This window comes from Orbicella faveolata, unplaced genomic scaffold (assembly GCF_042242905.1).
Source record: "Orbicella faveolata isolate gen_17 unplaced genomic scaffold, um_ofav_v1 contig_25, whole genome shotgun sequence".
Taxonomy (NCBI): Eukaryota; Metazoa; Cnidaria; class Anthozoa; order Scleractinia; family Merulinidae; genus Orbicella; species Orbicella faveolata.
This window is the reverse complement of record NW_028301553.1, coordinates 12,544,356-12,570,518: the sequence shown is the minus strand read 5'-3', so window position 1 is coordinate 12,570,518 and position 26,163 is coordinate 12,544,356. Positions and strand designations below refer to the sequence as shown.

Sequence of the window (26,163 nt, the reverse complement as noted above, 5' to 3'; positions counted from 1 at the left end):
ATTGTTATCCTGCTTTGAATTTACGCACACAAGTAGCAACTGCACTGTCATCAAGGACACTAAACCTCTGTACTCAATCGTTTCCAAATTCAACTAGCATTCGACTAGCATGACGTCGTGCAACCTGGTAATTATTCTGTGCACGGAACTGTCTAAGTTACTTGTAATCCCCAAACAAAGACAACTTTTTATAAAAAACAAAATGAAAGGTGGACGTTCAGTGATGTTAAAAAACCTGTTTACTGGATTTCAAGCAAAAAGGGGTTTACCTGTATAAAAAAATACAAGACTCCCAAAGGAACGATCACAGCCAGAAAGATTGGTGTGGCATAAGTAATCGCAAACATTGTACCAATGACAGACAGAAAGGTCCGGAGGAACGAGGTCAGAGATCTGGGCACCATGTCATCAATACCACTGATGTCCTTGGAAAAGCGGTTCATGATCCTCCCCTGCGGGGTGGTCTCGAAGAATGACATGGGAGAATGCATGATGTTGACCAACATTTTCTGATGGAGATGCCGCGACGCAATTCGTGAGCCAGCCGCCATGGTAATGGAAGCAAAAAGAATGAAGATAGCTTGCGACATGCCCAGCGCGCCATAAACACCAAGGAAGAGATCGCGCTCATCGTCTGAGGTCACGTCTGTGGAACTCCATCTAGCAAGCCAGATTCCTGACGAGACTGCAGAGGTTTCGGAGAGAATGAAAAACAATACGATACACGCGGAGAGTGGAACTGTGAGTGACTTAGCGTATTCCCAGAACACTGAAAGTTTAACCTGCAAGAACAACACGGTAGTATTCAAATTACATGCGTAAAAAGATTTCAAGCTACAGTGCAAGCCATTAGGAAGTTACCCGAGCTACCACAACGACAGCAATGAGCTATGTGTATAACGCACGTGCAGAGAAATGTTCTGTTCGAGACGATTGGAATAGAACCTTGATATCTTTCCTTACCCGTTTTCGTTTGACAAATATTCATTTGAAGGGAATGCAACGTTCACGTAACAGTGCTTGTTTCACAACAGTTCTTATTTGCAAGTGCGAACCATTTATTTGAAAATGTTTTGGAACCGCCTACATGTTTATTTTCATGTAATTCAAACTCATTTTCATATGAAAGTTCTTGCACGGACTCGTTTTGAAACAGAGGCAGAAAGTAACTCAGAAATGGCCTATTGCCCGGAATTGCTGCGCATAGATACTGGATTATATTGTAATGCAAATGAGAAAAGTTAACCGTGAAAAGGGTTATTGGCACTTTTAGGGAGTAACGGGTTTACACCAATATGTACACTTCACATGTTTTATATAAACACATCGCTAGTTACCCATAGTACTTTTTAAGATCAGCTGACTTCTTGAAGGTATATAGTAAAGGTCGGCACACACGAGGGGACTAATCCCTGCAGCTAGTCCCCTGAAGAGTTTACACGAAGGGACTGGTCGCAGGGACTTGTCCCACGAACAGTTCACACGAAGCGTTTTGAGGAACAAGTCGCAGGGACTTGTCCCAAAAATTCAAACCAGTTTGAATTCGTGGGACTAGTCGCTGGGACCAAATTTTCGCAGGGACCAAATTTTGGTCCTTGCGACTAGATTTTGTGGCAAAAATGGCTAGTTCACACGATGAGACTTGTCGCCGTGACTTGTTGCAGGGACTAGTCACAGGGAGTTGTCCCTTCGTGTGTGCCGACCTTAATACCGTGGAATCCTGTTAATCCGGTCACCAACGGGCCACAAAAATCTGGCCTACTAATGGGGTGGTCGTATTAAAGGAGCTCTTTAAATAAGAAAATGACTGACGGAGCTTTTGTTCGGGCCAGAATAAACTGGCCGTTATATCGAGGTCGCCGTATTAACGGGGTGGCCGTAAGGCGGGGCTCCACTGTACCTTTCCAGTTTTGGATCTCTCTTCTTCAATCATCTTGTCCCCTTCCTGATCTGGTCTTGTAAACTGACAATCCAGGTCAGCGGTATCAACAGTTATAACCGATATACTGTCAGCTCGTTTTCTAAGAGGTATATCAAGATGGCTGTCCAATCGCTCCACGCTTTGACGTCCATTCCAGCGTCCATCGACATCCTCGATATCTGGCATGATCGCCTCTGGTGCAGGATCCTCGGCTATTTACGAATATAAAATAAAAGCAGGAGCTTAATATCAAGTTTGGGGCGCTTTCTTTTCAACCAAAAATCACGGAACTTTCGAAACAGAAGCAAATGGTACGGAGATATTCTGAACTACGCCAGTTTCTTTTTGTTTCCGGTAACACCAACTCACCATATGTAAGCTTTGTTTGCTCCTCTGTTGCGTATGTTTTCAGAAACTCAGCGAAAGCGCCCCTGTTCTTAACCAGCTCTGTGTAAGTACCAATCTGAAATTAATAGGAAAGTCGACATTAAAAACGGTTACATACTTGCATGAAAATAAGGCAACACAAAAATTTCCTTGCAGTGTTGCAGCAATGACAGTCGTTGCAAAAAGTGGAACTAGATTTTACTCTCTACAGCACTTGCTACAATAAGAACGTTTTCACACATGCTGATTTTGGGGATTTTCTTGCAACTCGTTGTTTTGCAACAAAATTGTAATACAAGTTTCATAAAAAAGCGCAATCATTGAAATCATGAAAAGATACTGTGAGGCTGATCAACTGACATTTCAGCAAAAAAGGGTCAGAGAGAAAATACTTTCCTTTCATGTAACTGATAGCTCAAGACAATGGAAGCTAAGGCCACACAAACCTCTGATATTCTGCCATCTTGTAAAACAATAATCTGATCGACTTGAGGAAGAAAAGCAATGCCATGGGTCACAAGGACGCGCGTCTGGTGAGAAGAATGCATTGAACGCATATTTAGTATATACTGACAGTATACAGATATTAACTACACTACTACATGAACCCTCGCAATGTGGATTCACAGTTGCTATGGACATATCTTCTATAAACAATGACTTGTCATTACAGGCAGGTTTCTTGTTCGCAGACGGACAAATATTCTTTTGAGCGAGGAAACTAGCAAACGAACGAGCGAACGAAGAGCGAACGAATGAACGAAGGAGCACACCAACGAACAAACGACCGACCGAACGAAAGAACCAACTAGCGAACGAACGAACGAACGAACGAACGAGCAAAGAAACGAACGAGCAAGCAAAGAAACGAACGACCGAACAAACCAACGAACGAACGAAAGAGCAAAGAAACAAACGAAAGAGCAAACGAACGAACGAACAAACCAACGAACGAACGAGCAAGAGAACGAACAAACGAACGAAAAAAAGAACGAATAGATGTAAGAAACGAAGTGAAAAAAGAAATGGTCGAATACATCCCTCACAATTTCATTCGGAGCGTTATTTTTAAAATTACAGTAAGTTCAGATACATTTAACAAATTGGAATCAGGTGATGAAAAGAAAAGTTGTCAGTTGATTTGCCGACAGTTTACACCGTGCAAATTTGACACGGTTAACCTCTATCACACGGACTAATATTATCGCACAGACTTACCTTCTTCCTCAGTTTTCCTCGTGGTCCTATGACTTTATCAAAGATGTGTTTTCCTACATGTGAGTCCACAGCACTGAGTGGATCATCCAACAAGTAGACATCAGCATTGAAATACACAGCACGAGCTAAGCTAACTCGCTGTTTCTGTCCACCACTGAGGTTAATTCCCTGAAGAAAGCAATGGAAACTTTTAGTATTACAACAGAAATCAAATGGGTTTTAAATAGAGAGGAAGGACGAGAAGTACGGAGAAGAAGAAGGAGGAGGTGGGAAGAGAAAGAGGAGAATGCAGAAAGACGAGAAAAAAGAAGCGAAAGCAGAGGAGCAAGAGGAGGAGGAGTAAGAGGAAGAGCAGCAGCAGCAGCAGCAGCAGCAACAACAACAGCAGAAGCAACAGCAGTAGCAGCGTGCAGGGTTCCCAGGGTACTAAACAGCTTCATAGTAAAGATACCTTTTCACCAATTTCTGTCAGGTCTCCTCCTGGTAAGATGTCAAGATCTGTTTGTAGAGCACAGGTATAAATCGCTTTAGCATAACGCTTGGAATCAAATGTTCTTCCAAACAGAATGTTCTCCCTGAGAGTAGCATTCTGAATCCAGGCTTGCTGAGGAACATATGCTACAGAACCCTGAAAAAGAAAAGGTGATTTACAGTCTTCAAAATAAACCAAGAAAGATTCAGAATACAAGCTTTAAAACTCATCAAAGTACTCTACATGCTAAATTCTACTGGCAGACACATGACCTGTTGAATAGCTAATCTGTAATCGGTTACAATTTGGTAAATAACCACACTCTCACTCAAAAATGCCCTTATTGGAAATTTAGGCTTTAAAATACAGAAAATAACAAGTTAAAGATTGTTTTTCCCAAATACCGATACACTTCCTGCAAGAGCTTTCTGTGAGCAATATGTGTAATCTTCACTGCGCTTTGTTGTCTTATAAGTTATACTACCCTCAGAAAACTGTTGTCCTTTTGGCCTTTCGGTTCACTTTTCCCGCAAGCAAATGTCTATCATTCATATTTTCAAGAAAAATGGAGGTTAATGTTTTAAAATTACTAATTCTAAATTAATAACAAACTAAAGCTCATCTCACAGTTTCCCTAGAGTCGAACCTAACCCTAAATGTAAGGACGTTTACGATTGTTAGCACCTTAACGTTAACTTTCCCATCAAGCTTTTCCGTTTCCCCAAGAAGAGCAGAAAGCAGAGTAGATTTTCCACATCCAACCTGACCAACCACAGCAACAAGTGAACCACTTGGAATATTTACGTTGATACTGCGGGAAAAAACAATGGAACATCAAATGAATATTAACAAAGCAACAATGAACATAACATGGTGGACCTCTCTCTATCAAAGAAATTTAAGAATTAAACTAAAACTCACTTTGTCAACGAAGGTTTGCCATTCTTGTCCCAGCTGAAGGCTCCATTCTCAATGTGAATGTCTTGTGTACTGACTAAAAATCAATGAGGGGAAAAAAATAAATTCTTTAAGTCAAGTCTGAAGAGCGCCGAGATGGTTAATTATATGCAAACCTAACCAGGCTCCAATCTGAAGCTATGCGCTTATTACCGCGCGCGATGCCGCCACACTGGCTGCATTGTAATAACATTCAAAATAATTGCTGCAACTTCTTGAATTGACAAGACTCACTGTGATCTGGCATGGTCTTCTCTACATTATCTGCATCAAGTTCTTCAAGGCTTAGAAACTCTGTCAAACGTTTCAGGGAAACTCGGGCCTAACGAACAAAGGGATTATAACATTCAACATTTTGGATTAGTAGAATTCCACCAGTATACTGATGCAAATGCTGTGATCTGATTGGCTCAGCTATCGTTAAATATCAGCCATTAGTAGAATTCTACTAATATACTAATGCAAATGCTGTAATCTGATTGGCGGAGCCATTGCACACCACCAGCCATTAGTGTGCAGTAGCTGCATGTCATACATACGAAGTGGTGACTTTTTCTCGTTTTCGTAAGTTTCGAGGAAACATTTAGAAAACGATGGGAAACTCAATCCCGGAGAGGACTAAAAAAGGATATTCATGGTTTCTTAAAGGACTATAAAAACTCGAAATTGATTCACGAATAAAAAGACACGATGAGCGTGCGTACCAAAGTGCAAAATTCAAAGAACAATTCATTCCTTGTGATTTTTGTAAAGCGTGAAGTTTAATATAAAGTAGAGAAATGATAAAAAACGGTCATTTGAAGGAAATTTTAGTTAAATTTATACTAAGACATTTAGAATATTTGCTCTCGATTTTTGAGGTTATAGCTGATTCGTCTCTTGGGCCTCATCAACTATTAATTTACATCTCAAGTAAATACAGAAAAGTAAAGAAAAGAATGTTAGCATAATGAAAAAAACACTGTCTAATCAAATAAAATAAAAGACGGATTAAAAAAATTCAATTATTCAAGCTAACAAGGTATATGCAATAAACACTTAGAAAGTAACAGGTCACACTTTACAAGGCCTCGGACAACAATATGGCATTTAACAACTTGCAGATACAAAACGTAATTTATACTTTTACTGATTTTTGTGTACCTATGATGTTAGATATTAATAATAATTATGCTTTATTACCTGGATCAGGCTAATTATCACATTCGGAAGCATGACCAGTGGAAAACGTAGAATGTTGAAGAGCGAAATTGCAACAAATGCTTTGGAAGCTGTTAGCTCATTGCCAGTCAGCACATAAATGGCGAAGGTAGCTATTGACACCTGTCATGTTAAACAATGAAAATTACCCATTCCCTGCTAGGTCAATCACCGAAAAAAGTACCAACACTGTATCCTTCATGGTTTGTACTGTGTAAAGTAGTATTACAAGTCTTCGACAAAAAGAAAACCACTTATTAACCGAGAGTGAGGCCTTTATGAGGAAATCTCAAAGCGAGACCTTGCCGTATTGACCAAGTGATAGCGAGGTCAATACGGCAAGCCGAGGTTTGGGATTTTCCCGAAAAGACCGAACATTCGAGGTTAATAGTTGTTTATTATGTGGCCTTTTTGCTTTGCTTTGGCAGACCCGTAATCAGCCCGTGGGCATTACGGGGGAATATTGCCCTAGAATTGGCCAATCACAGCACACGTTATACAATATCGGCAACAAATACAAGCCATATAATAAGCTAAACCATCTAAACCATAACCATTTTCATGAATGACGTTTCCCAAGCATAAAGCTTCAGGACCTACGGAGAGAATTAACACTTAACGTAGTAAAGTCCTCATCTAACAGCACAAGGCAAGCCCTCACCTGGAACCCTCAGGGGAAAAGGAAGAGGGGCCGACCAAGAAACTCATGGCGCCGTGACCTAGAGGCAGACATGAGGAGAAATGGCTACACGTGGGGAGAAATGCAACGACTGGCACAGGACCGTGATGACTGGAGGGTGCTTATTGGTGGCCTTTGCCCCGGACGGGGCTACAGGCAATGATGATGAATATACAAATAGTACAACCTGGAGAAAGTATGTGCTTAAAAATACATGTACATGTACCCCTGGAGATTATCCCGGTTCCCATAGCATTCTATAAGTATTTCTACTCCCTACATGGGATGTTAGTCTGAATGGGGTTATTCCCCACCTCCCGTCCTGCCCCCAACAATTCTCCATTACCCATTTCTGCACCTGAGCAGGGAGAGCTGAAGCAATATGAGTCAGAGTTAAATGCTGTATCCATGACCAGAACACAAATCAAACATTTTTAAGCTAAGCCACATGCATTAATACAAACTTGAACTCAACAAAGGTAAATTGACTATTGTAGTGTGTATGTGAAGCTGACAAGCGCTTCTAATCAATGCTCTGACCAAGGAACAATCAATGCTCCAACTACAAGCATCACAAACTCACCAAGATGGTTTAAGGAACAGTGTCACGCTTTAGTTGCTTAAAATTGTTACATCCGCAAAATGGTCCCCACATTTATGTAATAAGAACTTAATTAGCTCTAACTAAGTGATTAAAAGAAATTTCTTGAAGAACGTCCACACTCCACCAACATTTTTGCAAAATTTCAACGATTTTCGAGCCAAACTTGAACCTTTTAAAAACTGACATCCTGACGCTTTTTCAGAAATCCATTTTGCAATCCGTTTCCATCCTCGCCATCGTTAGCCATCGTCACTTCCTAATGGATTTAATTATTTGTTGAGTACTGCTCTACAAAATAAAACCATTATTGTTCTTCTTCCACTGATGAATATATGTTTTTGAGATTTCCAAAATCATGTATATAATGGTGACAGTGTCCCTTTAATTTATGTAGCTAACTATGTTATTTGCACATCAACACTGCCTAACAGTTCTTTAGAAACTAACACCTTTTTTATCGTAATACAAACGACACTGCCACTGCTTTTAAGCAGAGGTTTAAAAACCCCAGCTTAAACCCAGAACACTCAATCCAGAGTGCAGCGTGGCAGCCATTAGGCCACACTATCTGTTACATCAGAAATTTCTGAAATACACATGGCATAGTAATACCTTGATTCCATTTAGAATCTCATTCATCATCTTGAGTCGTAAGTCTTTAGCACCCATTTGTTTGACCTATAAAATTGATTCAACATGGAGAGTAAAATAGTAAGCTAACCCTGACAATAATTTAACAAAAAATAAACAAACAAATAAACAACAACAACAAAAAAGATAGGATAATTTATTAAAATTGAACAGCTTCATAATTGTTTGATTCTAGAAAATTTTCATACCTTCCCCATGGAAGGTCATTAGAAAACCCAAGGGTGTGTGTGTGGGGAGGGGGGAGGGGTCTCAAAATACCAAAAAAGGGTAAAGGAGGGGTATGGACATGAACCAAAAAGTCCTTGGGAAGGATATAAATGTTTTCTGGGAAAACAAATTATGAAACTCATCAACAATAAACGAGCTTGGAAGCTTGTGCCTTAAAGGTTGGCAACGCAGAGCAGATATGAGACAGGGAAGGGAGGCATTGGCAACCCTAAGAGCACCTACCACCGGAGGCACTGTTACACTGAAACAGTCAGTGGAATACTTACCAACCCTGATACCTACCAAAGGGAGGATGAACAGGGAAAAAGCTTGATAATTCAGCAAGTCAAATGCCCTTACTTGAAGGCCAACAAGTGAGCAAATGGTAATGCCCCCCGTCCCCCAGGAAAGGGCTGAAAGGTGGCCCCTGAACTTTGTGGAAGGACTACTTCTGACTGGCACCATTTTGCGGTTAACCTTGTTTTAATTACATTTAGCCACATTAACCATGCCAAAAAGAAAGCTAACTACCTGAAGTTTTCTTGCAACTCGGCTGATTACGATATTTGATGGAATCAAGAGCAACATGACCCCCAGACCAGCCAGAATGGACACACCCATTGTATTATACAAGAAATACAATGAAATGATGATTTGGAGCGGACCTGACCACAAGATGTTTACATAGGTAAGAAGATCCATGAGTCGCTGGGCATCCACTGACATCAAGTTCACCATTTCTCCAGCTGTAGATTCTTTACGTGAATTGTTATTCAGGAGAAGAGCCTAGACAATAAATTAAGTAATAAATAAAAATATTAGTTTATAATAATTTGCAATTATTATTATTTCAGACAACATGACGTTCAGAACAGGAAGTCTGACAGTCTACGAAGCAACTGTAAATCCAGCGATTGAAACCTTATTTTTTAAAATAAGCATTCAATATCCACATGTAGCCTTCCAAAGTGACAGAGGAGACTCAGAGCCCAAGCAGGCTTGTACATTGTGGAATGAGGCTAATCACTTCAAAGTCACATTTAAAACATCTTGACTCTGATAACAGTAGCCAAAAGCAGAGAGCTTTCACACCTCAGAAAAGAAACATTTAAGAAGACATGGAGATTACAGAATAAGATCATTAGGCATTAATTGGTGGAAATGCTTTAAATCTCACAACATTGACATGAATAAACCCAATTAAGCACCATAAATAACCATTAATAACTGAACAGTCATACTTTTGTAGATACACATATAGATCTACGTGTATGATCAATTCTTTTTCAGATTTTGACAAGAGACCCTATCATGGTTTTCGATGCCATTTTGATGGGTAGGCAAAGCAGTCAGAAATTACAGTGTTTGTATGGGAACCCAATGGCAAATAACATTTTGCAAAATCAAATTTTACACAATTTGTGAATTGCAATGTTAAAAACTAGGTGGAAGATTGTATTCACCAAGTTTTAAGGCTGTAGCTTGGTTAGAAGACGCTCAGTTTATTTTTCTAATTTTCCATACATTTGTCTGTAAATTTGGCTGGGTAGATACAGTTCTTGGAAAAGAAATTACCGACAAATGTATGGAAAATTAAAAAATCAACTGAGCATCTTCTAGCCAAGTTACATCTTTCAAACTTGGTGAATAAAATGTTCTACCTAGTATTTTAATGTTTCACAAATTGTGTAAATTCCAGTTTTGGAGAAAGTTATTTGCCATATTGGACTCCCGTACAAACACTGAAATTTCTGACCCCTTTGTCTACCAGTCAAGATGGCATAAAAACCGTGATAATGTTTATTAAATCTGTATATATAAGGAACAAACTGTCTTATACCTGTCGCTTGCAGTAATAAGCAACACACTGTACAGCTTGGACACTAATTTTAATTAATTGTAACTATGCAGTACACATTCCTTACCTTTGAGTAAACCATGCCTAGAACAGCTGTTCTCACTTGCAATCCAAGAGTAAAACAAACTTGAAAGTACTGTTGAAGGGCAAGAGACTGGACTAGAGCAACCACAAACATGCTGATGCTATAAACATACCCTCGCCATACATCAGGATTGTCTTTATCCTCTACATAACCAATCAATAACCTATAAAATAGTAAAATTTAAAATGTAACATGTTAATATAAATAGTAAAATTAACCATCTAATAAGATGTGTCTTCTCAAAATTTATCTACAATGGCCATTTTGGTAGCCTTCTGATTGAGAATTACTCATAATCTAAAATAATTCATAATTCTATATGATATAAAATTTGCTCTTTGTTACCTTAACAGCTGTGGCTGCACAAACTGGATGCAATCATTAATCAGTTTAAAAACAAATGCCAACAGAAATTTGTCCCAGAAGAGTCCAAACATTATTCTCGATAGAGAGGGTCTTTTCTCCTTTTTCTTAGTCTCTGACAAAAACTTGACTTCCTCCTCGGCATCATCACCTGCCTTTAGTTCGGCTTTCTCGTTATCAACAGGCTCCACAGCTGGAGATCTTGAAGTGCCTCTGCATCAAACAACAGTAACAATGTAAGTTTCATCCAACAACTTGTCAATGATCAACTAACACATTGCCAAAAATGAGTGTACAGAAATTTTAAATTTAGTTCAAAGACTATTTAACAAAGTTAACTACCATGAGCTTATCAAGTTCTTCCAGTCGGCGATCAATCTAACAAGTACAGGCTCACATGGGACGTTGCAACTTCATTACAGCTGGATCTTTGAGTTCTCAAGTAGTTTCAATGTTGTTTTAATCAAGTGAGCCTGCTTGCATTAATTTTTTAATTGGAAGGAGGAAAACAAAGTCTTCCCTCCCTTCTTGGAATTTGTGAAGTTCATGGTAAAAGAAGAGGACATCGTTTGCGACCCTGTACTGTCCTCGCCAGCCCCCAATGAAGAAGACAGTGGCAGAACAATAAGCAAAAGAAATAAGGACAAGGAACCAAGGTTTCCCAGAAGACCTCGTGGTGCCAATGTGTTTATGACAAGTTCAAACAAAGAGAAAAATGGATCAGCAGAAAGCAAGCCGCCTTTAGCAGTTAAGTCGTGTTTCTACTGCAAGAAACCTTACGATCTAGACAAATGCCCAGAATTCATTAAAAAAAACAATCAGTGAAAGAAAGGAGTTTGCTTCGGTGAAAGGACTCTGCTTTGGCTGCTTACAACATGGTCATTTGTCTAAAGACTGCAAGGAAAGAAAAAGGTGCAGGGTTTGTAAACGACAGCATCCAACGCCCTTTCATGGTGACTACAGAAAGCACAAAGAAACCACCCACAATAAAGGAGATCCTAATCAGATGCCAAACTCTGCAGTTTGCTTTATGAATGGTCAGAATAAAAGTCAGGCAAACTCAATGACTGTCCCAGTTTGGTTGAGCCACACCAGTAATCCACGGACTGAGTGACAAGTGTAAGCTCTCTTAGACGATCAGTCAGACACACCATTCGTTGCAGATACCGTCCTCAATCATCTTGGTGTTTCAGGGCCTGAGACAAACTTGTTGTTATCAACAACGCATGCCACCGAAGAGCTGATTAAGAGTAGAAAAATAGGAGGTCTCATAATAATAATAATAATAATAATAATAATAATAATAATAATAATAATAAAATATTTATATAGCGCCAATATCCTAAAAGTTCAAAAGCGCTTTACAGTTAGAAATATTAAAAACACTTAAGACAAATAAAGTAAAAATTAAAAAATGTCGCTAAAAAGTTATAAAAATGCTTTCTTAAAAAGGAACGTTTTTAGTTTATGTTTAAAAAGGGACACTGAGGAGCTGTTCTTGATGTCAGACGGAAGAGTGTTCCAAAGTGTAGGAGCTGCTACGGAGAAAGATCTTGCGCCATATGTTTTCAAATTGAAGTGTGGAATGGAAAGAAGTTCTTTAGAAGATGAACGTAGCTGACGAGACGGAGTGTAAGGAGTGAGAAGATCACGAACGTATGAAGGTGCCAGATCGTTTAGGGCCTTGTACGTGATGAGTAAAATTTTAAAGATGATACGATAGTTAACAGGAAGCCAGTGGAGATTAAACAAAATAGGTGTGATGTGTTCGTGTTTTCTAGAGAGGGTGATGAGACGAGCAGCGGCATTCTGGACGTGCTGTAACTTTTTTAAAAGACAGTTTGGTAAGCCATAGAGTAGAGAATTACAGTTATCCAATTTTGAAGAAACAAACGCATGAACAAGTATTTCAGTGGTGGTCGATGACAGGTACTTCCTTATATTGCTGATATTACAGAGATGATAAAAAGATGATTTGCAAATACTTGCAATATGTTCATTAAAATGAAAATGATGGTCAAAAATGACACCAATGTTTCTTGCTGTCTGTGACGAGCAGATGGTTTCATCGACGACAGAGATTTCTTGAAGGGTTGGTCTTGGTAGATGTTTTGCGGAGATCACTAGAAGTTCAGTCTTATCCTTGTTAAGTTTAAGACGATTAATCAACATCCAGTGATCAATCTCACATACACAGCGCTCGATGTTGGACACAGCTAAATCCTTATCACTGGGTATAGTTGGCTGAAAGGACAGATAAAGTTGTGAATCGTCAGCATAAAAATGATAACTCAAGTTGAATTTTTTTACAATGTCTGAAAGGGGTGAAGTGTAAAGAACGTACAAAATGGGTCCCAACACTGATCCTTGTGGAACACCACATTGAAGAGCATGATCTGAGGAAGCTGCACCATCAACAGAGACATACTGCATGCGATTGGACAGATAAGATTTAAACCATAGTAACGGCTTGCCAGTAACTCCAAAGCGCTGTTGTAGACGGAAGAGGAGAATATCATGGTCAACAGTATCGAAAGCAGCAGAGAGGTCCAAAAGTAATAAAATTACTGTTCTACGTTTATCAATTGCTGTGAGGATGTCATTATGCATGCGAATGAGAGCCGTTTCTGTGCTATGATACTGTTTGTAGGCAGACTGTAATGGCTCATTCAGGTTGTTGTTGTTAACATAGGAGATCAGTTGGTTAGCAACCAACTTCTCAATTGCTTTGCTGAGAAAAGTAAGATTCGAAACAGGGCGATAATTTGAAAACTGCGTGTGATCCAGAGAAGGCTTCTTAAGAAGAGGACGTAGCTTAGCAACTTTTAATTGAGAGGGTATTTGGCCAGATTGCAACAAAGTATTTATAATTTTGGTGATAAATGGAAGCAGTATGCTTAAAGTATTTCTTGTGACATAGCCAGGAAGAGGATCAAGATCACATGACTTGGAAGATAATTTCACAACACATTTGCGGACTTCGTCAACATCTACCAAACTGAACTCATCAAACGTATAAGGACAGACCCGGTTAACTTCAGGAACTTGATGGATGATGAGAGCTGCATTGTCTAAGTCGACCCGTATTTTGGTGATCTTATCAGAAAAGAACTCGACGAACTTATTTGCGAGATCCGAAGGCGAGATGCAGGGCGGATATGGTATATCACACTTTCTATGTAATAGACTGTCAATTGTTTTGAAAAGAAGTTTATAGTCTGTCTGATTATCACTGATCAGCTTAGTGTAGTAAGTTCTCTTGGAAGAACAAATTAAAAAGTTGACTACACGGCATTGATCAATAAACAACTGGCGGTCGACTGGAAGTTTGGTCCTTCGCCAACGCCGCTCCAGTCTCCTGCGATCTTTCTTCAAATTGTTTATTTCTTCAGAATACCAAGGTGCAGCCGGACGCAGAGTTATTGTTTTGGTTTTTACAGGAGCATGGATATCAAGTATGGAACTAAGAACGCCATTATACTCACTGATTAAGTCATCAAGGCACGGAAGCGGTGTGGAAAAGAGACTCGAAAGACTAGAATTCGTGACATCAGAACCTATCAAAGTCAATTGAACGAAGTTTTCTAAATGTGATAAGCTTCTTTTCCAACACTGGTTTTTTAAGCATCAGATGAAAATGAACGGCAGCGTGATCAGATATAACAAAAGGAGAATCAATTGACAAATTAGAAACAATGTCATCATCTGATCTAGTGATAACAAGATCCAAAGTGTGACCGTCTTTATGTGTAGATCCAATTGTGTGCTGATTAAGATTGAAAACATCCAACAACTGAAGGAATGCGGCTACGTGTTGAGAATCGCAAGAGGTCTCATCATGCAAGACTTTATGCGACAAGTCACTCTGCAGTTACCTGAAGCCTTTTCACATGAAATCATCCCAGCAAAGAGATCTCACATTCCAAGACCCAAGTCAGCACTCCAATGGCCTCATTTGGAGAAGACTACAGCACAGATTACACCCTATCAGAACTAGGAAATAAGAATTCTGATAGGATCAGATTGCCCACGTGCAATAATGCCTAGAGAAATCATCCCTGAAGAAGATGACAGCCCTTACACCTTGAGATCTGACCTTGACTGGGGAATCATTGGAAAGATTTCCAAACCCCTTAGCGGAGAAGATGGTGATGAAGATGAGATTGGCGTTTCTTAACGAGTTTACACGATCGAAGCATGAGAACCACTTGACCTTCATGTAGATGCAGAAGGATTCAACAAGAGAAGTTGCAATTTCTCTATGAAAACAAATGTGAAAAAAGTGATCAATCCCTTTCAAGTTATGAAGATGTTTGAAATGGACTTCTCTGAAAAAAGGACAGACAGACAAGCAATACTGTCCCAAGATGACTTACAGTTTCTAAAGCAGATGGAAGAAGGAATCCGACAAACCACTGATGGGCATTATGAGATGCCACTCCCCTTTGAGGCAACACCCCGAAACTGCCAGACAACAAGTCACTGGCCTTACGCTGACTGAACAAGCTAAACACATGAATGGAAAATGACATGAAGTATCATCGACACTACATGGCATTCAAGCAAGACATTGTCGAAAAGGGTTTTGCTGTAAGGGTGCCACATGAACAACGACCCGATGATGACGGAAAGTCGTGGTACATCCCCCATCACTAAGTGTACCACCCTCAAAAGCCTGGCAAAATCAGAATTGTCTTTGATTGCAGTGCAACCTTCATGGGCCATTCATTAAACAAGTACCTCCTACAAGGTCCAGACTCCCTGGTTGGCGTCCTCTGTCGATTCAGAAAGGAATTGATAGAATTCATGTGTGACCTGGAAGCTATGTTCCACCAGTCCAAGGTGAAAGATGAAGATCGCGACTACTTAAGATTCTGCTAGTGTAGTATCGCATGACCATTCATCTATTCCAAGCTGCATCCTCTCCTGGATGCTCGAACTTTGGGCTCAAGAAAATTGCTACTGACAATGAGTGCGAGTTTGGCTCTGACACAGCTAACTTTATCAGGAAGGATTTCTATGTTGACGATGGCCTTAGTCAGTTGCTACCGTTTCCAAAGCTACATCATTAATAGAGAACACCAAGTTTATCTGCACCAGAGGGGGAATGTGGCTTCATAATTTCACCTCTAATTCCAAAGAAGTAATCGCGAAGATTGCCCCTGAAGATAGAGCAAAAGGTGTTAAAGATCTCGACCTTCACAATGATGTCCTCCCAATAGAGCGTGCACTGGGCATTCAGTGGTGCATGGAGTCAGATACCTTTCAATTTTGGATTGTCCTGCAAGACAAACCCTTGGCCCGACGTGGAATCTTATCAACTGTCAGTTCCGTATACGGCCGCCTGGGATACCTAGCGCCAGTGATCCTGACTGAAAGACAAATTCTTCAGGGCCTCTACCAAGATAAATCTGACTGGGACGATCTAGTGCCTGAGCCATTGCGCCATAGTTGGGAGAGATGGAGAAACAGCTTACATCACTTAGAGGAACTGAAGATCCAGAGGTGCTACAAGCCACATACATTTGTAAAACTCATGTCCGTACAACTCCACCACTTTTCGGACGGGAGGGACCATGGATACAGCTAGTGTTCTTACTTGCGTCTTACAGATGACACTGGTCCACTGCAGCTTCGTCATTGGCAAGGTTCGAGTAACTCGACAGAAACCTGTTACGATCCCTCGACTCAAACTGACGGCAGCTCTGCTCTCCGAAAGGATCAGTGCCTCATTGCAAGAAGAGCTTGAGTACGACCAGATTACGGAGGTGTCTTACACAGATAGCCAAGTTGTCCTCTCCTATAATTATCAGGAACGACACTCGACACTTTCACGTCTTTGTGGCCAACCAGTTGCAACAAATTCGAGACATCAGCGCCCCCGATCAGTGGAAATACATCAAGACCAATAAAAATCCAGCACACGAATCCTCGCCTGGTCTTTCTCCACAAGACCTGATTGACTCCCGATGGCTCAATGGGCCACCTTCTTATGGCAGTGAGAGCTTCCGAACAGGAATGACAATGTAAATCTTGACATCTCTCCAGACGATCCGGAGGTCAAGAAAGTTCAAGTTTTCACTACCGGAGCTCAACATGAAAGGATGGCAACCATTTCTGAACGCTTGGAGTACTTCTCCAAATGGCACAGGGCCAAGAGAGCTGTTGCTTCATGTATGAAGTCCAAAGCATCACCTCAACTAAGTCCCAAGAAACCGCTACATGCAGCAAAGAAAACAAGCAAAGAGAAAGACACATCAACACACAGATCACGGTCAGTGGATGAAATGTGAAAAGCCGAGCAAGCAATGTGAAAGTCACTCCAAGAAGAAGCCTTTCCTGAAGAAATCAAGATTCTCAGATCCTTAGGAGTACAAAATGATGATGGAAGTAGAGAATTTGCAAAGAAACATAATTTGTCCATGAAGAAGACAAGTGCACTCTCTCTTCAAGTGCACTCCATCTCTCCCTTCCTAGACAAAGATGGTGTTTTACGAGTTGGTGGCTGGATAAGGAATGCCCTAGTATCTTATGGAATCAAGCCTCCAGTTATAATCCCAAGTAAAGGCCATGTCACAACCTTGTTGGTGAGATAACACCACGAGAGGATAAGCCATCAAGGCTGAGGGATGACACTAAACGATCTGCGGTCACATGTATACTGGGTAATTGGAGGGAGCTCATCTGTGTCCCGGTGTATCTCTAAATGCGTGATTTGCTGAAAAATCCGTGGGGCCCTACAAGAGCAGAAGATGGCAAATTTGCCCGCAGACAGACTAGAACCAGCACCGCCCTTCACTCACTGCAGAGTCGACCATTTTGGTCCATGGGTCATTAAGGAAGGCCGTAAAGAGTTGAAGCGCTATGGAGTGTTGTTCACAGGTTTCTCAAGCTGTGCAATCCACCCTGAAGTATCCGCAACCCTAGAAACTGACTCATTAATAAACGCTTTGTGCTGATTCATCAATGGCTGAGGCCCCATATGTATGACCAGATGCGACCAGGGAAGCAACCTTATGGGTGTTAAGAATGAGGTACAGAAGGCACTGTCCTCAATGGACCAGACCCACGTTCACAATTTCCTTTTGGAACCCAACTACGATTGGACTGAATTCCAGCTAAACGTCCCATCAGCTAGCCACATGGGTGGCATTTGGGAACGACAGATTAGAATGGCACGTAACATACTCTCAGTCCTACTAGACCAATGTGGTAGCCAGCTGAATGACAAATCTCTTCAAACCTTCATGACAGAAGTAGATGCTGTGGTCAATAGCCACCCCTTACAGGAAAGTCAAGAGTCATCCTACCACCACCTGGAGAATTTCAACGTGCTGATCTATACCTTTGAAAGAGATGGATTGAGTCCAACACTTGACTAACGAGTTTTGGGTGCATAGGAAAAGAGAGTTCCTTCATACCCTTCAATTGTGACAGAAGTGGATGAGTCCGAGAATTAACCTCCAGCAAAGAGACGTTGTGATCATTAGCAACGACAATCTTCCTCGCAACATGTAGCAGATTGCCCGCGTAGAAGAAGCTTATGATGATCCTGATCACTACGTGCGAAAGGTAAAGCTAGCAGTGGGAGATGCTACTTTAGATAACAAGGGACGCAGAGTCAAGCACGTCAGCTACTTTGAACAACCTGTGCAGAAGTTGGTACTTCTTGTGCCAAGCAATGACACAGAGGATTCGAACCGGGGATGGTGCATCAAAGGAACCAGGGTGGATTCATCGGTTCCTTCGATGCACCATGATCCAAGCGAGTGATCTTGGATCACTGATCCGGATCCAGATCACCCCAAAGGAACACACCCTGAATTGATTGGCTCAATTTAGGGGAGCCATGTAATTGTTGTCGAGTTAGATATTATTCTCAGTTAAGTATTATTTTCTGTTAAGTATTAGTCTTTGTTACGTATTAGTAATGCTTCGATATCATATGTCGGACCTCGTGCGTTGTATTTTTGCGATAGTTGTTTTAGACAAGAGAGCTTGTTGCGAAGGTTACTTTGTTTATCTTGCGACTTGTGTATTCTGGCGTTACAGGGAGACAATCAGTAAGCATGTATTTATTTCCTTGTCTTTGCATTTCTTGGTCAATTGTTGCATAATCAGATTTCCTTGCACTTGTGTATTTTAATATGTATTCGTGTTATGTAATGGTTATTTTAGTTTTAGTCTTTAATGTCGCTTAGACTAGGTTTTTTGATTACATTTTAGTTTGATGGTTTTGGACAAAAAATCACGATTAATAAGAATAAATCACTTTGGAATCATAGTTAGTCTTTGGTGTTTGAAATCAGTCCTTCAAGCAAAGTCCTTGTAATCTGTGTATCTTTTGCGACATTCCGACGTTGTTACGATGCCTGGAATGGGTACATGTACATACTTATATGAAGCATTCTTCAAGCAACTTCACTCAACTCAAAGCTCACACAAAATGATATTAATTAATAATAATGTTCTTTTTCCTGTACATCAGCTATTTTTCTTTCTTTAAAAAAAAAACTTACTAAAGTTAAGAACATAAAGATAATTTAAAAGATTTTTCCTGTTTTTTACCTTATTGCAATTTCAGCTTCTTGCCACTTCTTAATAAATGGTGGAACAACTGTTGAAGATCTGTTTCTTTTGTTAAGTGCCCACAAGTCTGAGTCAGTCAATGGCCTCTTGAAGCCAGTGAAAATCAATCTGGACAAAGAAAGGATAACAATAATGTTATAATTTAGTATAGAAAAATGATTTGATGTCCTTGTTTAATTTGGACAAGACAAAAAAGCACATTGACAGGAAAGTTTGCATCTGAAATGCACATGTACATATATCTGACTCTCAATATACATGCAATAACCAAAGTCATCTGAGACTGATAACTCCTTAGTATATAATTCATCTGAGATGCAGTTTCTGGAGTACACGTGCATATGGCCACTTACATGTACAGTTGCTGTTCTAGGCCGGGTTGTTTGAAAGCAGGTTAACGCTAACTCAGGATTAAAAGTTAATCGAAGTATTACTATATTTGTATAAAAATGTTTATCACTGCTTATGTTTTGTGTAGTTTGATATTGTTCAAATTCAAAACAGAAGGACAAACAATATAAACAGAAAACCTCCCAGAAAAGTTACAACACTGAAATGAAAATTCTCGTTAATCCTGGGTTAGCTTAATCGGGCTTTAAAAAACCCGGCCCTGGAAAATATCTATATACCCTCTATACATGCAGGGCTAAAAAAACCCAGTCTGCTCATTTGGGACAAGCAAATTTTTTGTTCAAACTTTGTCGGACAATGTTTGATGGCCAGCTGTGATTACCATGAGCACAGGCCTTTAATTATTACAAGATTATAACAAGGAATATTCAACTGCAGTACCTGGAGAGCCAGAAAAATGTCAATCTGGAGAGAATATTTGCTGAATCTTCAGGGCAGGGTTTCTGTTAAAGATGACCATCACATATAATATGTATTTACAATACTGTCATGTAAATGTGATTAAAGCTAGGTGAAGTCTGAAGGAAGCCAGGTTTTCCATAATATTTAGCACAACTTACACAATCTGTACCGGTTATTTGCACTGGGCTGAAAGTGCCCTCATTATTTGAAATTGCTATTGTTATTTAAGCTTATTTTACTTTGTTTTTTTTCTCTCTTAGTTACACTTGACTTGAAGGCATTGTATATGCTTCTTGTTAAGGTTGATGACGAAAGCTTTGTATTAGCTGGGCGTGGAAGTTACAATATTGAATTCTGTTTTTTATGCCATGCTTTAAGGGTATTTTGAAATATCTTTTGTTACTTTATAAAGTTATGATATTAATTAATCAGATTGCAGAGTGATGTTCTTAGACACACATGTATCAAGTCAATATATGTGTGTGAAAAAATGAGTAATAATATATATGTCACATGTATACAAAGCTTTTAGTGATGAATCGCTGCCTGACTTGACTTTCATTCACACAGCATGACTGGTCTTGTATAATCTCAATGGCCATCAGTTAGTATACTGTAGTCAGAGTGGCTGAACTGCAATGAAGATGTCTGAGTTAGTTTGGAGCCAGGCTTTTAAATAACTATAATTATAGAATGAAAAATGTCTTATTTTTATTGAAGGCTTGTAAAGAACACTAGGGTGGATCTTTTGACGAAGTTTGCCTGACTTGTCTTCAATCCAAGGCCAATATTGGAAAGTAAGTGTATAACATTCAATCAGAGCATTATCTGGCAACAATGAGGTGTTGTTAACTTGAGAAATACTTAATTCAGTCAATTGAAGTCGTTTTCTGGGTGCATTATTGTTCTGGCAGGAGAAATTTGGCAGGCACCTAGCCAAATGTGAACAGTTTATAAATCTGGCCACCATGAAGAAAGCATGAGCACAAGGTCAGAATCCAAAGTATGGCACTGAACCTGGCTTGGGGGATACCTGTTCTGAATACACCAGCCTTAATGTATTTGTGATCAGGGGTTTATCTTTAATTTCAGGTGGACAGGAATTCGTCATGATCTCATGTTTTTGTTAGATGAGGAGTTGAGCAATGTCTGTCTGTGTGCTCTTCACAGTGAGATGCGAAAGTACTGAGCAACTGCTTGGTTCAGTTGGTTTGTTCGCATACAGATGCAATTCACTGACTGAATGTAATGAAGCTATTGGTCAATGTGGTCCTGAGATGTCTAGGGGGAAAGAAAGGATTACAGTGAAGCTCCGTAAAGGCCAGCAAACTGCTGTTGATAAGAATAACATCTCTGTTGCATCATTTTCTGGTAATATTATTATCTTTGAGTAAAATGCCTATAATCATATGAACCACTTAAATATTGTTGTCTGATTGATTGATTAATAATAATTATTAAATAATATTTAAGTTAATGCCCCTAATATCTTTTAAGTAATACGTTGTCCTATTACCATGACTTTAATGTATAAGTTACTTTGAATGTAGATCAATGGCAGCAATTTTGAAACAGTCATTTCCATGGTGCATAATTAAGAACTGGACATCAGTATGTTCATTGAGATATACTGCATCAGTAAAACTCTTCAACAACCTTAACAAGTTAAAGTCCAACAGTATATTTCATTTAAAACATTGTTAAATAAAAAGGGAACTTTTTATCTTATTCTAATAGGAAACACAGGGAGAAATATTTTGGATAATACTGATGAGATCATAAGAAAATCTTTACCAACTGACAGAGTGATATCCTATTACAAAGAGGTGAGTGGAGCTTGTAAAGATGTAGTCCTTGGCTACGTCACATTCATGAATGCGGTGAAAATTGTAAGTTGTATGTTATCTCCAGGTATAGATAGCTTGCACTCCAGATATTCTGATAAACCAAATTCAAAATTTTACTGTCAATAATTTTGCCGTTATATATACATGTACATTAAACTGTTTATTTACTACCAACATGGCTTGCAGGCCCAGGTTGGCTATGAGTTCATATTTTAGCAGAGTCAGCAGATTTTGTGATGCAGATCTTAATCATCTTACTGGATTGTAGGCAGACAATCAAAAAACAGAAAATGGTACACTATTATTATTGTAGCCAGGGGTGATTAAGTCCTATGTGTGTGCACATATAAATGCAGGCAGGTCATCTACTGGTGGCTGCACATTTATCTAGTTATCTACTACTAGATAGGTACATGCATAACAGTTATGCTGTTTTGAACATGTATATTATTTTCCATCTAGCATATTGAGGACATCCTTAAGAGTGGAAAATTTAACAGGGACTATGGCAAATATCAGAAGGAAGTGACTCTGGAAGATGCTAAAGGTGAATTATACATATACACTCACTTATTAAACTTTCAAGGGCCATCTTAATTTTTTAACATAAATTTTTAATTAACTTACTTTTGGTCCCTGCATAAGTGAAAATCTCATTTACATTTCAAAGATCATTTTATGAACCCCCTGAAGTTTATAGGTTGAACCACTGCACCTTACATTGCCCATAACTAAAATATTTAGAAAATCACTTTCATACATTAATGGTGCAGTCTAAGTACATTTACTTCTTCTCAGTAATTTACTATTAATATTGTTCATTTAAGATTTAAAGCAGTTCCTGGAGAATGAAGTGAAGGTTTGGTCAAACAAACTAGAGGACCTCCTGGAACAAAAATTTCTTGCCTGTAAAGCTGTTCAACCTTTGGTTCAACAGCCTCCTAATAAGAGATTACCAGGAAGAGAAAATTAGAACAGAAACTTAACCAGGAAGAAAATCTGGAAATGGAAAAGCTGGCAGCTTCACTACAGATTGCTCATTTTCATAAGGTACAACCTGAAGAATGTATTAATTATACATTCATCTTAGTTTTATACAACCCACATTTTATAATGATTTAGATATGTCATAGGCAACCCAAACTCACATTGAACAGTCCAAGCAGTATCTGGCCAGCACTATGAAAGACTATGGGTTGACTGTTTTAGAATTCAAAAGCCAGGATTTGTCTGAGAATTATTATAACTGGGACGCTATTGGGCTGCATTTTAACTTGAAATTCAGTCAATCAATATACATGCATAATGTAAAATAAATATTTTGAGCTGGGCTTAACATCTGCCCGAGTCACAAAATTAAGAAAATAACCTAGTATCAACTTGTGTTTAATTTAAAGATCACCAGCAATAATTATTACAGTATGTCATTATCATTTGAAAGCGTACAATTAGTCAGTTCTGGGTTTAATACAAAGAATATGTGAACTGCTTTCTGGCTTGATGGTAATTAAGCCTGTTTCAAAGATTTGTTGGGAAATAAGGTTCAGGGAAAAGAATTCATTCAAGGGAATTGTGATGATTGTTATTCACATTCCTTGCTCAACTGAGTTGAAACTTGTGATTTTACTAAATTTAATGACTTTTTGTTTAATTATTGCATTCATGAAGGTTTTCAAAGAATGGAATGACATTGCCAAGGTGGTGCGCAGCAGTGAATTTGAGGAATTAAGTGAGGATGAACAAATTGACATCTTTGATGTAAAGGTCAGATTAATTACAACATACACTGTAGCTTGATAATTATGGCCCAATAACCTGATTAAGCTAGATACTGTCAGTGACCAACATTGTTTGTCTTTTATCTATTTAGGGTATTTGGGTATTTTGACAGGTTTAATCATCAGGGAAATTTGGGGAAATTATATTTTGTTGTGCTAAGATACTTAGGTATAAGATGCACCTTGAGTTTAGAACAGATTGAAAAAATACTGCACCACTAATAACCAAAAACATACAGTTATTTCTTGGGCAATACTTGTTGTTTATATTCACATGATTTGGAGTATGACAATGTTTGAAATATTGAAATGCATCAATAAATACCTGCATCTATTATAAATTGCTGGTGGGAAAAAAAAAAGAATTATTATAAGCAGCACTTGGCAGCAACTTTAATGAGATCTGGTCATTACCAAAATATTTGGAATATCAATTTCCAGTTCCGTAGCATTTTCAAACCTCCCAAACTTGTTCACAAAACTTGGTAAGTTTTGGGAGTCTTTTCCAGTCAGTTTAATTTAGAAGTCTTTGGAGGATCAGTATTTTTAGTGGAGTGTTACAATTTCAGTGTAAACTTTGGGGCTTTCTCTTTCGCCACTTGTTTGGCACCACTCTTGGCGCTGGAGATTATGGCCACCTAACCATTGACCACTCTGCCATGTTGCTACGCCTGCATCGTTCTTTTGCGAAGTACTCCAACCAAGGCTTTGAAGCATCACACAAAGTACACAGAGCTCTCTACTCAAGAGCAACGTGTCATGATCAAGGAGGAGTCACACGGTCCTGTAGGTTTCTTAAGATCTTTGTTATTATGGTACAGATAGTGATTAGATTTAAATTTATTGGTCTTTATTTTTAAACTGTAAATAACTATACTAAGTTGTGAATACCTTATTTAGTTGGTGGTGCAACTCTAAATTGAACTGCTGTGAGTTCCTGTGTGATTGAAGATATTAATATTACTTTTTTGTAGTATAATGATGATTAATTGTACCATGAATGTCGAATTATTGTCTTTTTGTCATTCATAGTGGACCAGATCATTACTCACTGGCTGTCAGAGATGATGCAACTTTTGCACTACCAGTTCTGGAAGGCCTGTGAATGTATTACTGAAGGTATGGGTACATACAGTCAGTTATTGAAATAATCCTAGGACTTGCAATGACCTACATGTAGACTTTTCAATCACTCTTTGTTCGCATTAAAGATTAATTTTGATCATTACATACATTTAAAGGTATATACAGAACAGATTTGTGATCCAGAGAAATATGAAATAACCAATTTGTAACATGTCTCATGATCATTGCTGTATTGTTAGCCAGAAGCCAGTAAGCTTTTATTATTATTATTATTATTATTATTATTATTATTATTATTATTATTATTATTATTATTACAGTGTATGTTTTTCGGTGGGGGAGGGGTTTAGTGGTATACAATTGATATTAAGTTTAATATTACTCTTTTGTATATAACATTTAACTTGCAACAGGTAAAAAGAAGTTTTACTTTCGTGGCTGTGGATGGTCAAACAAAACTGTTGTCTGGTCCAAGGAGGATACACTTTGGATCACAGTTATTGATCAGTTATTTGAATCAATGTATGGGAAAGACTCACTGAAGTACCTTTATTCAAAGGACAAGGGGACAACTGTTCAAGAATCTGATGATCCCAGATGTCTCTTCCAGTATGACCATGATGTATGGGAGGCAAATTATGACACCTATATAGCAGCTATTGACGAACCAGATGATTCTCCAAAGATAGCAAAGTCATTGAAACCTCACCTTGATAAGGTTTCTCATCTGTCTGATGAGGTGTCTTCCAGTTTGAATCCAAAAAGTTGCAAGATTCCTCCAGCTAATCCTGTGTCCAATGGCAAGTCTCAGTCAGTGGACTGCCTACCCCTGCGAAATAAATTCCCAGTAGTCTGGGAATTCCTAGGAATTCCAAGTTATTCCAAGACATGCAAATTATGCTTTATCCAAGACCTTGGAATTTCTGGGAATATTTGGGAATAGTGGAAGTATGACTGGGAATTATTGGGAATTCCTAGGAATTCAAAGTTATTCCAAGCCATGCAAATTATGCTTAATCCAAGACCTTGGAATTTCTGGGAATATTTGGGAATAGTGAAAAGTATGACTGGGAATTATTGGGAATTCCTAGGAACTCCTATTACTTCCCAGACTGTTTTAAAAAATGTGTTTGGAATATCTAGGAATTTTTGGGAATAGCTAAAAAAAACTTTAAATATTGTTGGAAATTTCTATAAATTTCCCAAAATGTCAAAATTAAAGATGAACTCAGTGCAGGAATCAGTTTCTGTGAATTAGTAAAAATCAACACGATCATTTCTCTGAAGTTCCATACCTTTTTATTGTTAAGATAATTATTTCCAAACAAATGTACATTAATTCCAGTTTAAGTCTGACAGCTCAAGATAAAACTATAGCACTTATAACATTGCTTTTTAGATCCAACGTGATTTGTTAGTGTATAAGTTACTGTCAGGGGTCACCCTCA

General features: G+C 38.8%; 1 protein-coding gene and 1 pseudogene across 2 annotated transcripts in view; one reads left to right on the top strand and one right to left on the bottom strand.

Annotated features, from left to right (window-relative positions):
- The window catches only part of LOC149109004 (ATP-binding cassette sub-family C member 1-like), a 28,084-nt gene extending 8,785 nt beyond the window's left edge, over positions 1 to 19,299 (bottom strand). The window contains exons 1-16 of the mRNA XM_089294579.1: positions 19,171 to 19,299; positions 10,585 to 10,815; positions 10,222 to 10,402; positions 8,828 to 9,082; positions 8,051 to 8,116; positions 6,710 to 6,751; positions 6,138 to 6,278; positions 5,190 to 5,277; positions 4,920 to 4,992; positions 4,683 to 4,809; positions 3,978 to 4,154; positions 3,527 to 3,694; positions 2,755 to 2,838; positions 2,291 to 2,384; positions 1,901 to 2,133; positions 270 to 782 (exon numbers count right to left, since the gene is read on the bottom strand). Of these exons, the coding sequence (XP_089150705.1) occupies positions 270 to 782; positions 1,901 to 2,133; positions 2,291 to 2,384; positions 2,755 to 2,838; positions 3,527 to 3,694; positions 3,978 to 4,154; positions 4,683 to 4,809; positions 4,920 to 4,992; positions 5,190 to 5,277; positions 6,138 to 6,278; positions 6,710 to 6,751; positions 8,051 to 8,116; positions 8,828 to 9,082; positions 10,222 to 10,402; positions 10,585 to 10,676 (2,334 nt within the window). The 5' untranslated portion in view covers positions 10,677 to 10,815; positions 19,171 to 19,299. The remainder of the gene's footprint in view (positions 1 to 269; positions 783 to 1,900; positions 2,134 to 2,290; positions 2,385 to 2,754; positions 2,839 to 3,526; positions 3,695 to 3,977; positions 4,155 to 4,682; positions 4,810 to 4,919; positions 4,993 to 5,189; positions 5,278 to 6,137; positions 6,279 to 6,709; positions 6,752 to 8,050; positions 8,117 to 8,827; positions 9,083 to 10,221; positions 10,403 to 10,584; positions 10,816 to 19,170) is intronic.
- A 755-nt stretch (positions 19,300 to 20,054) lies between these two features.
- LOC110052444 (uncharacterized) lies at positions 20,055 to 26,125 on the top strand (annotated as a pseudogene). Its single transcript, XR_016208740.1, has 12 exons — positions 20,055 to 20,093; positions 20,234 to 20,383; positions 20,725 to 20,801; positions 21,097 to 21,375; positions 21,742 to 21,893; positions 22,314 to 22,398; positions 22,679 to 22,901; positions 23,520 to 23,615; positions 24,199 to 24,415; positions 24,662 to 24,748; positions 25,129 to 25,515; positions 26,115 to 26,125. The product of XR_016208740.1 is annotated as an uncharacterized LOC110052444 (transcript).
- The last annotated feature ends 38 nt before the right edge of the window (positions 26,126 to 26,163 follow it).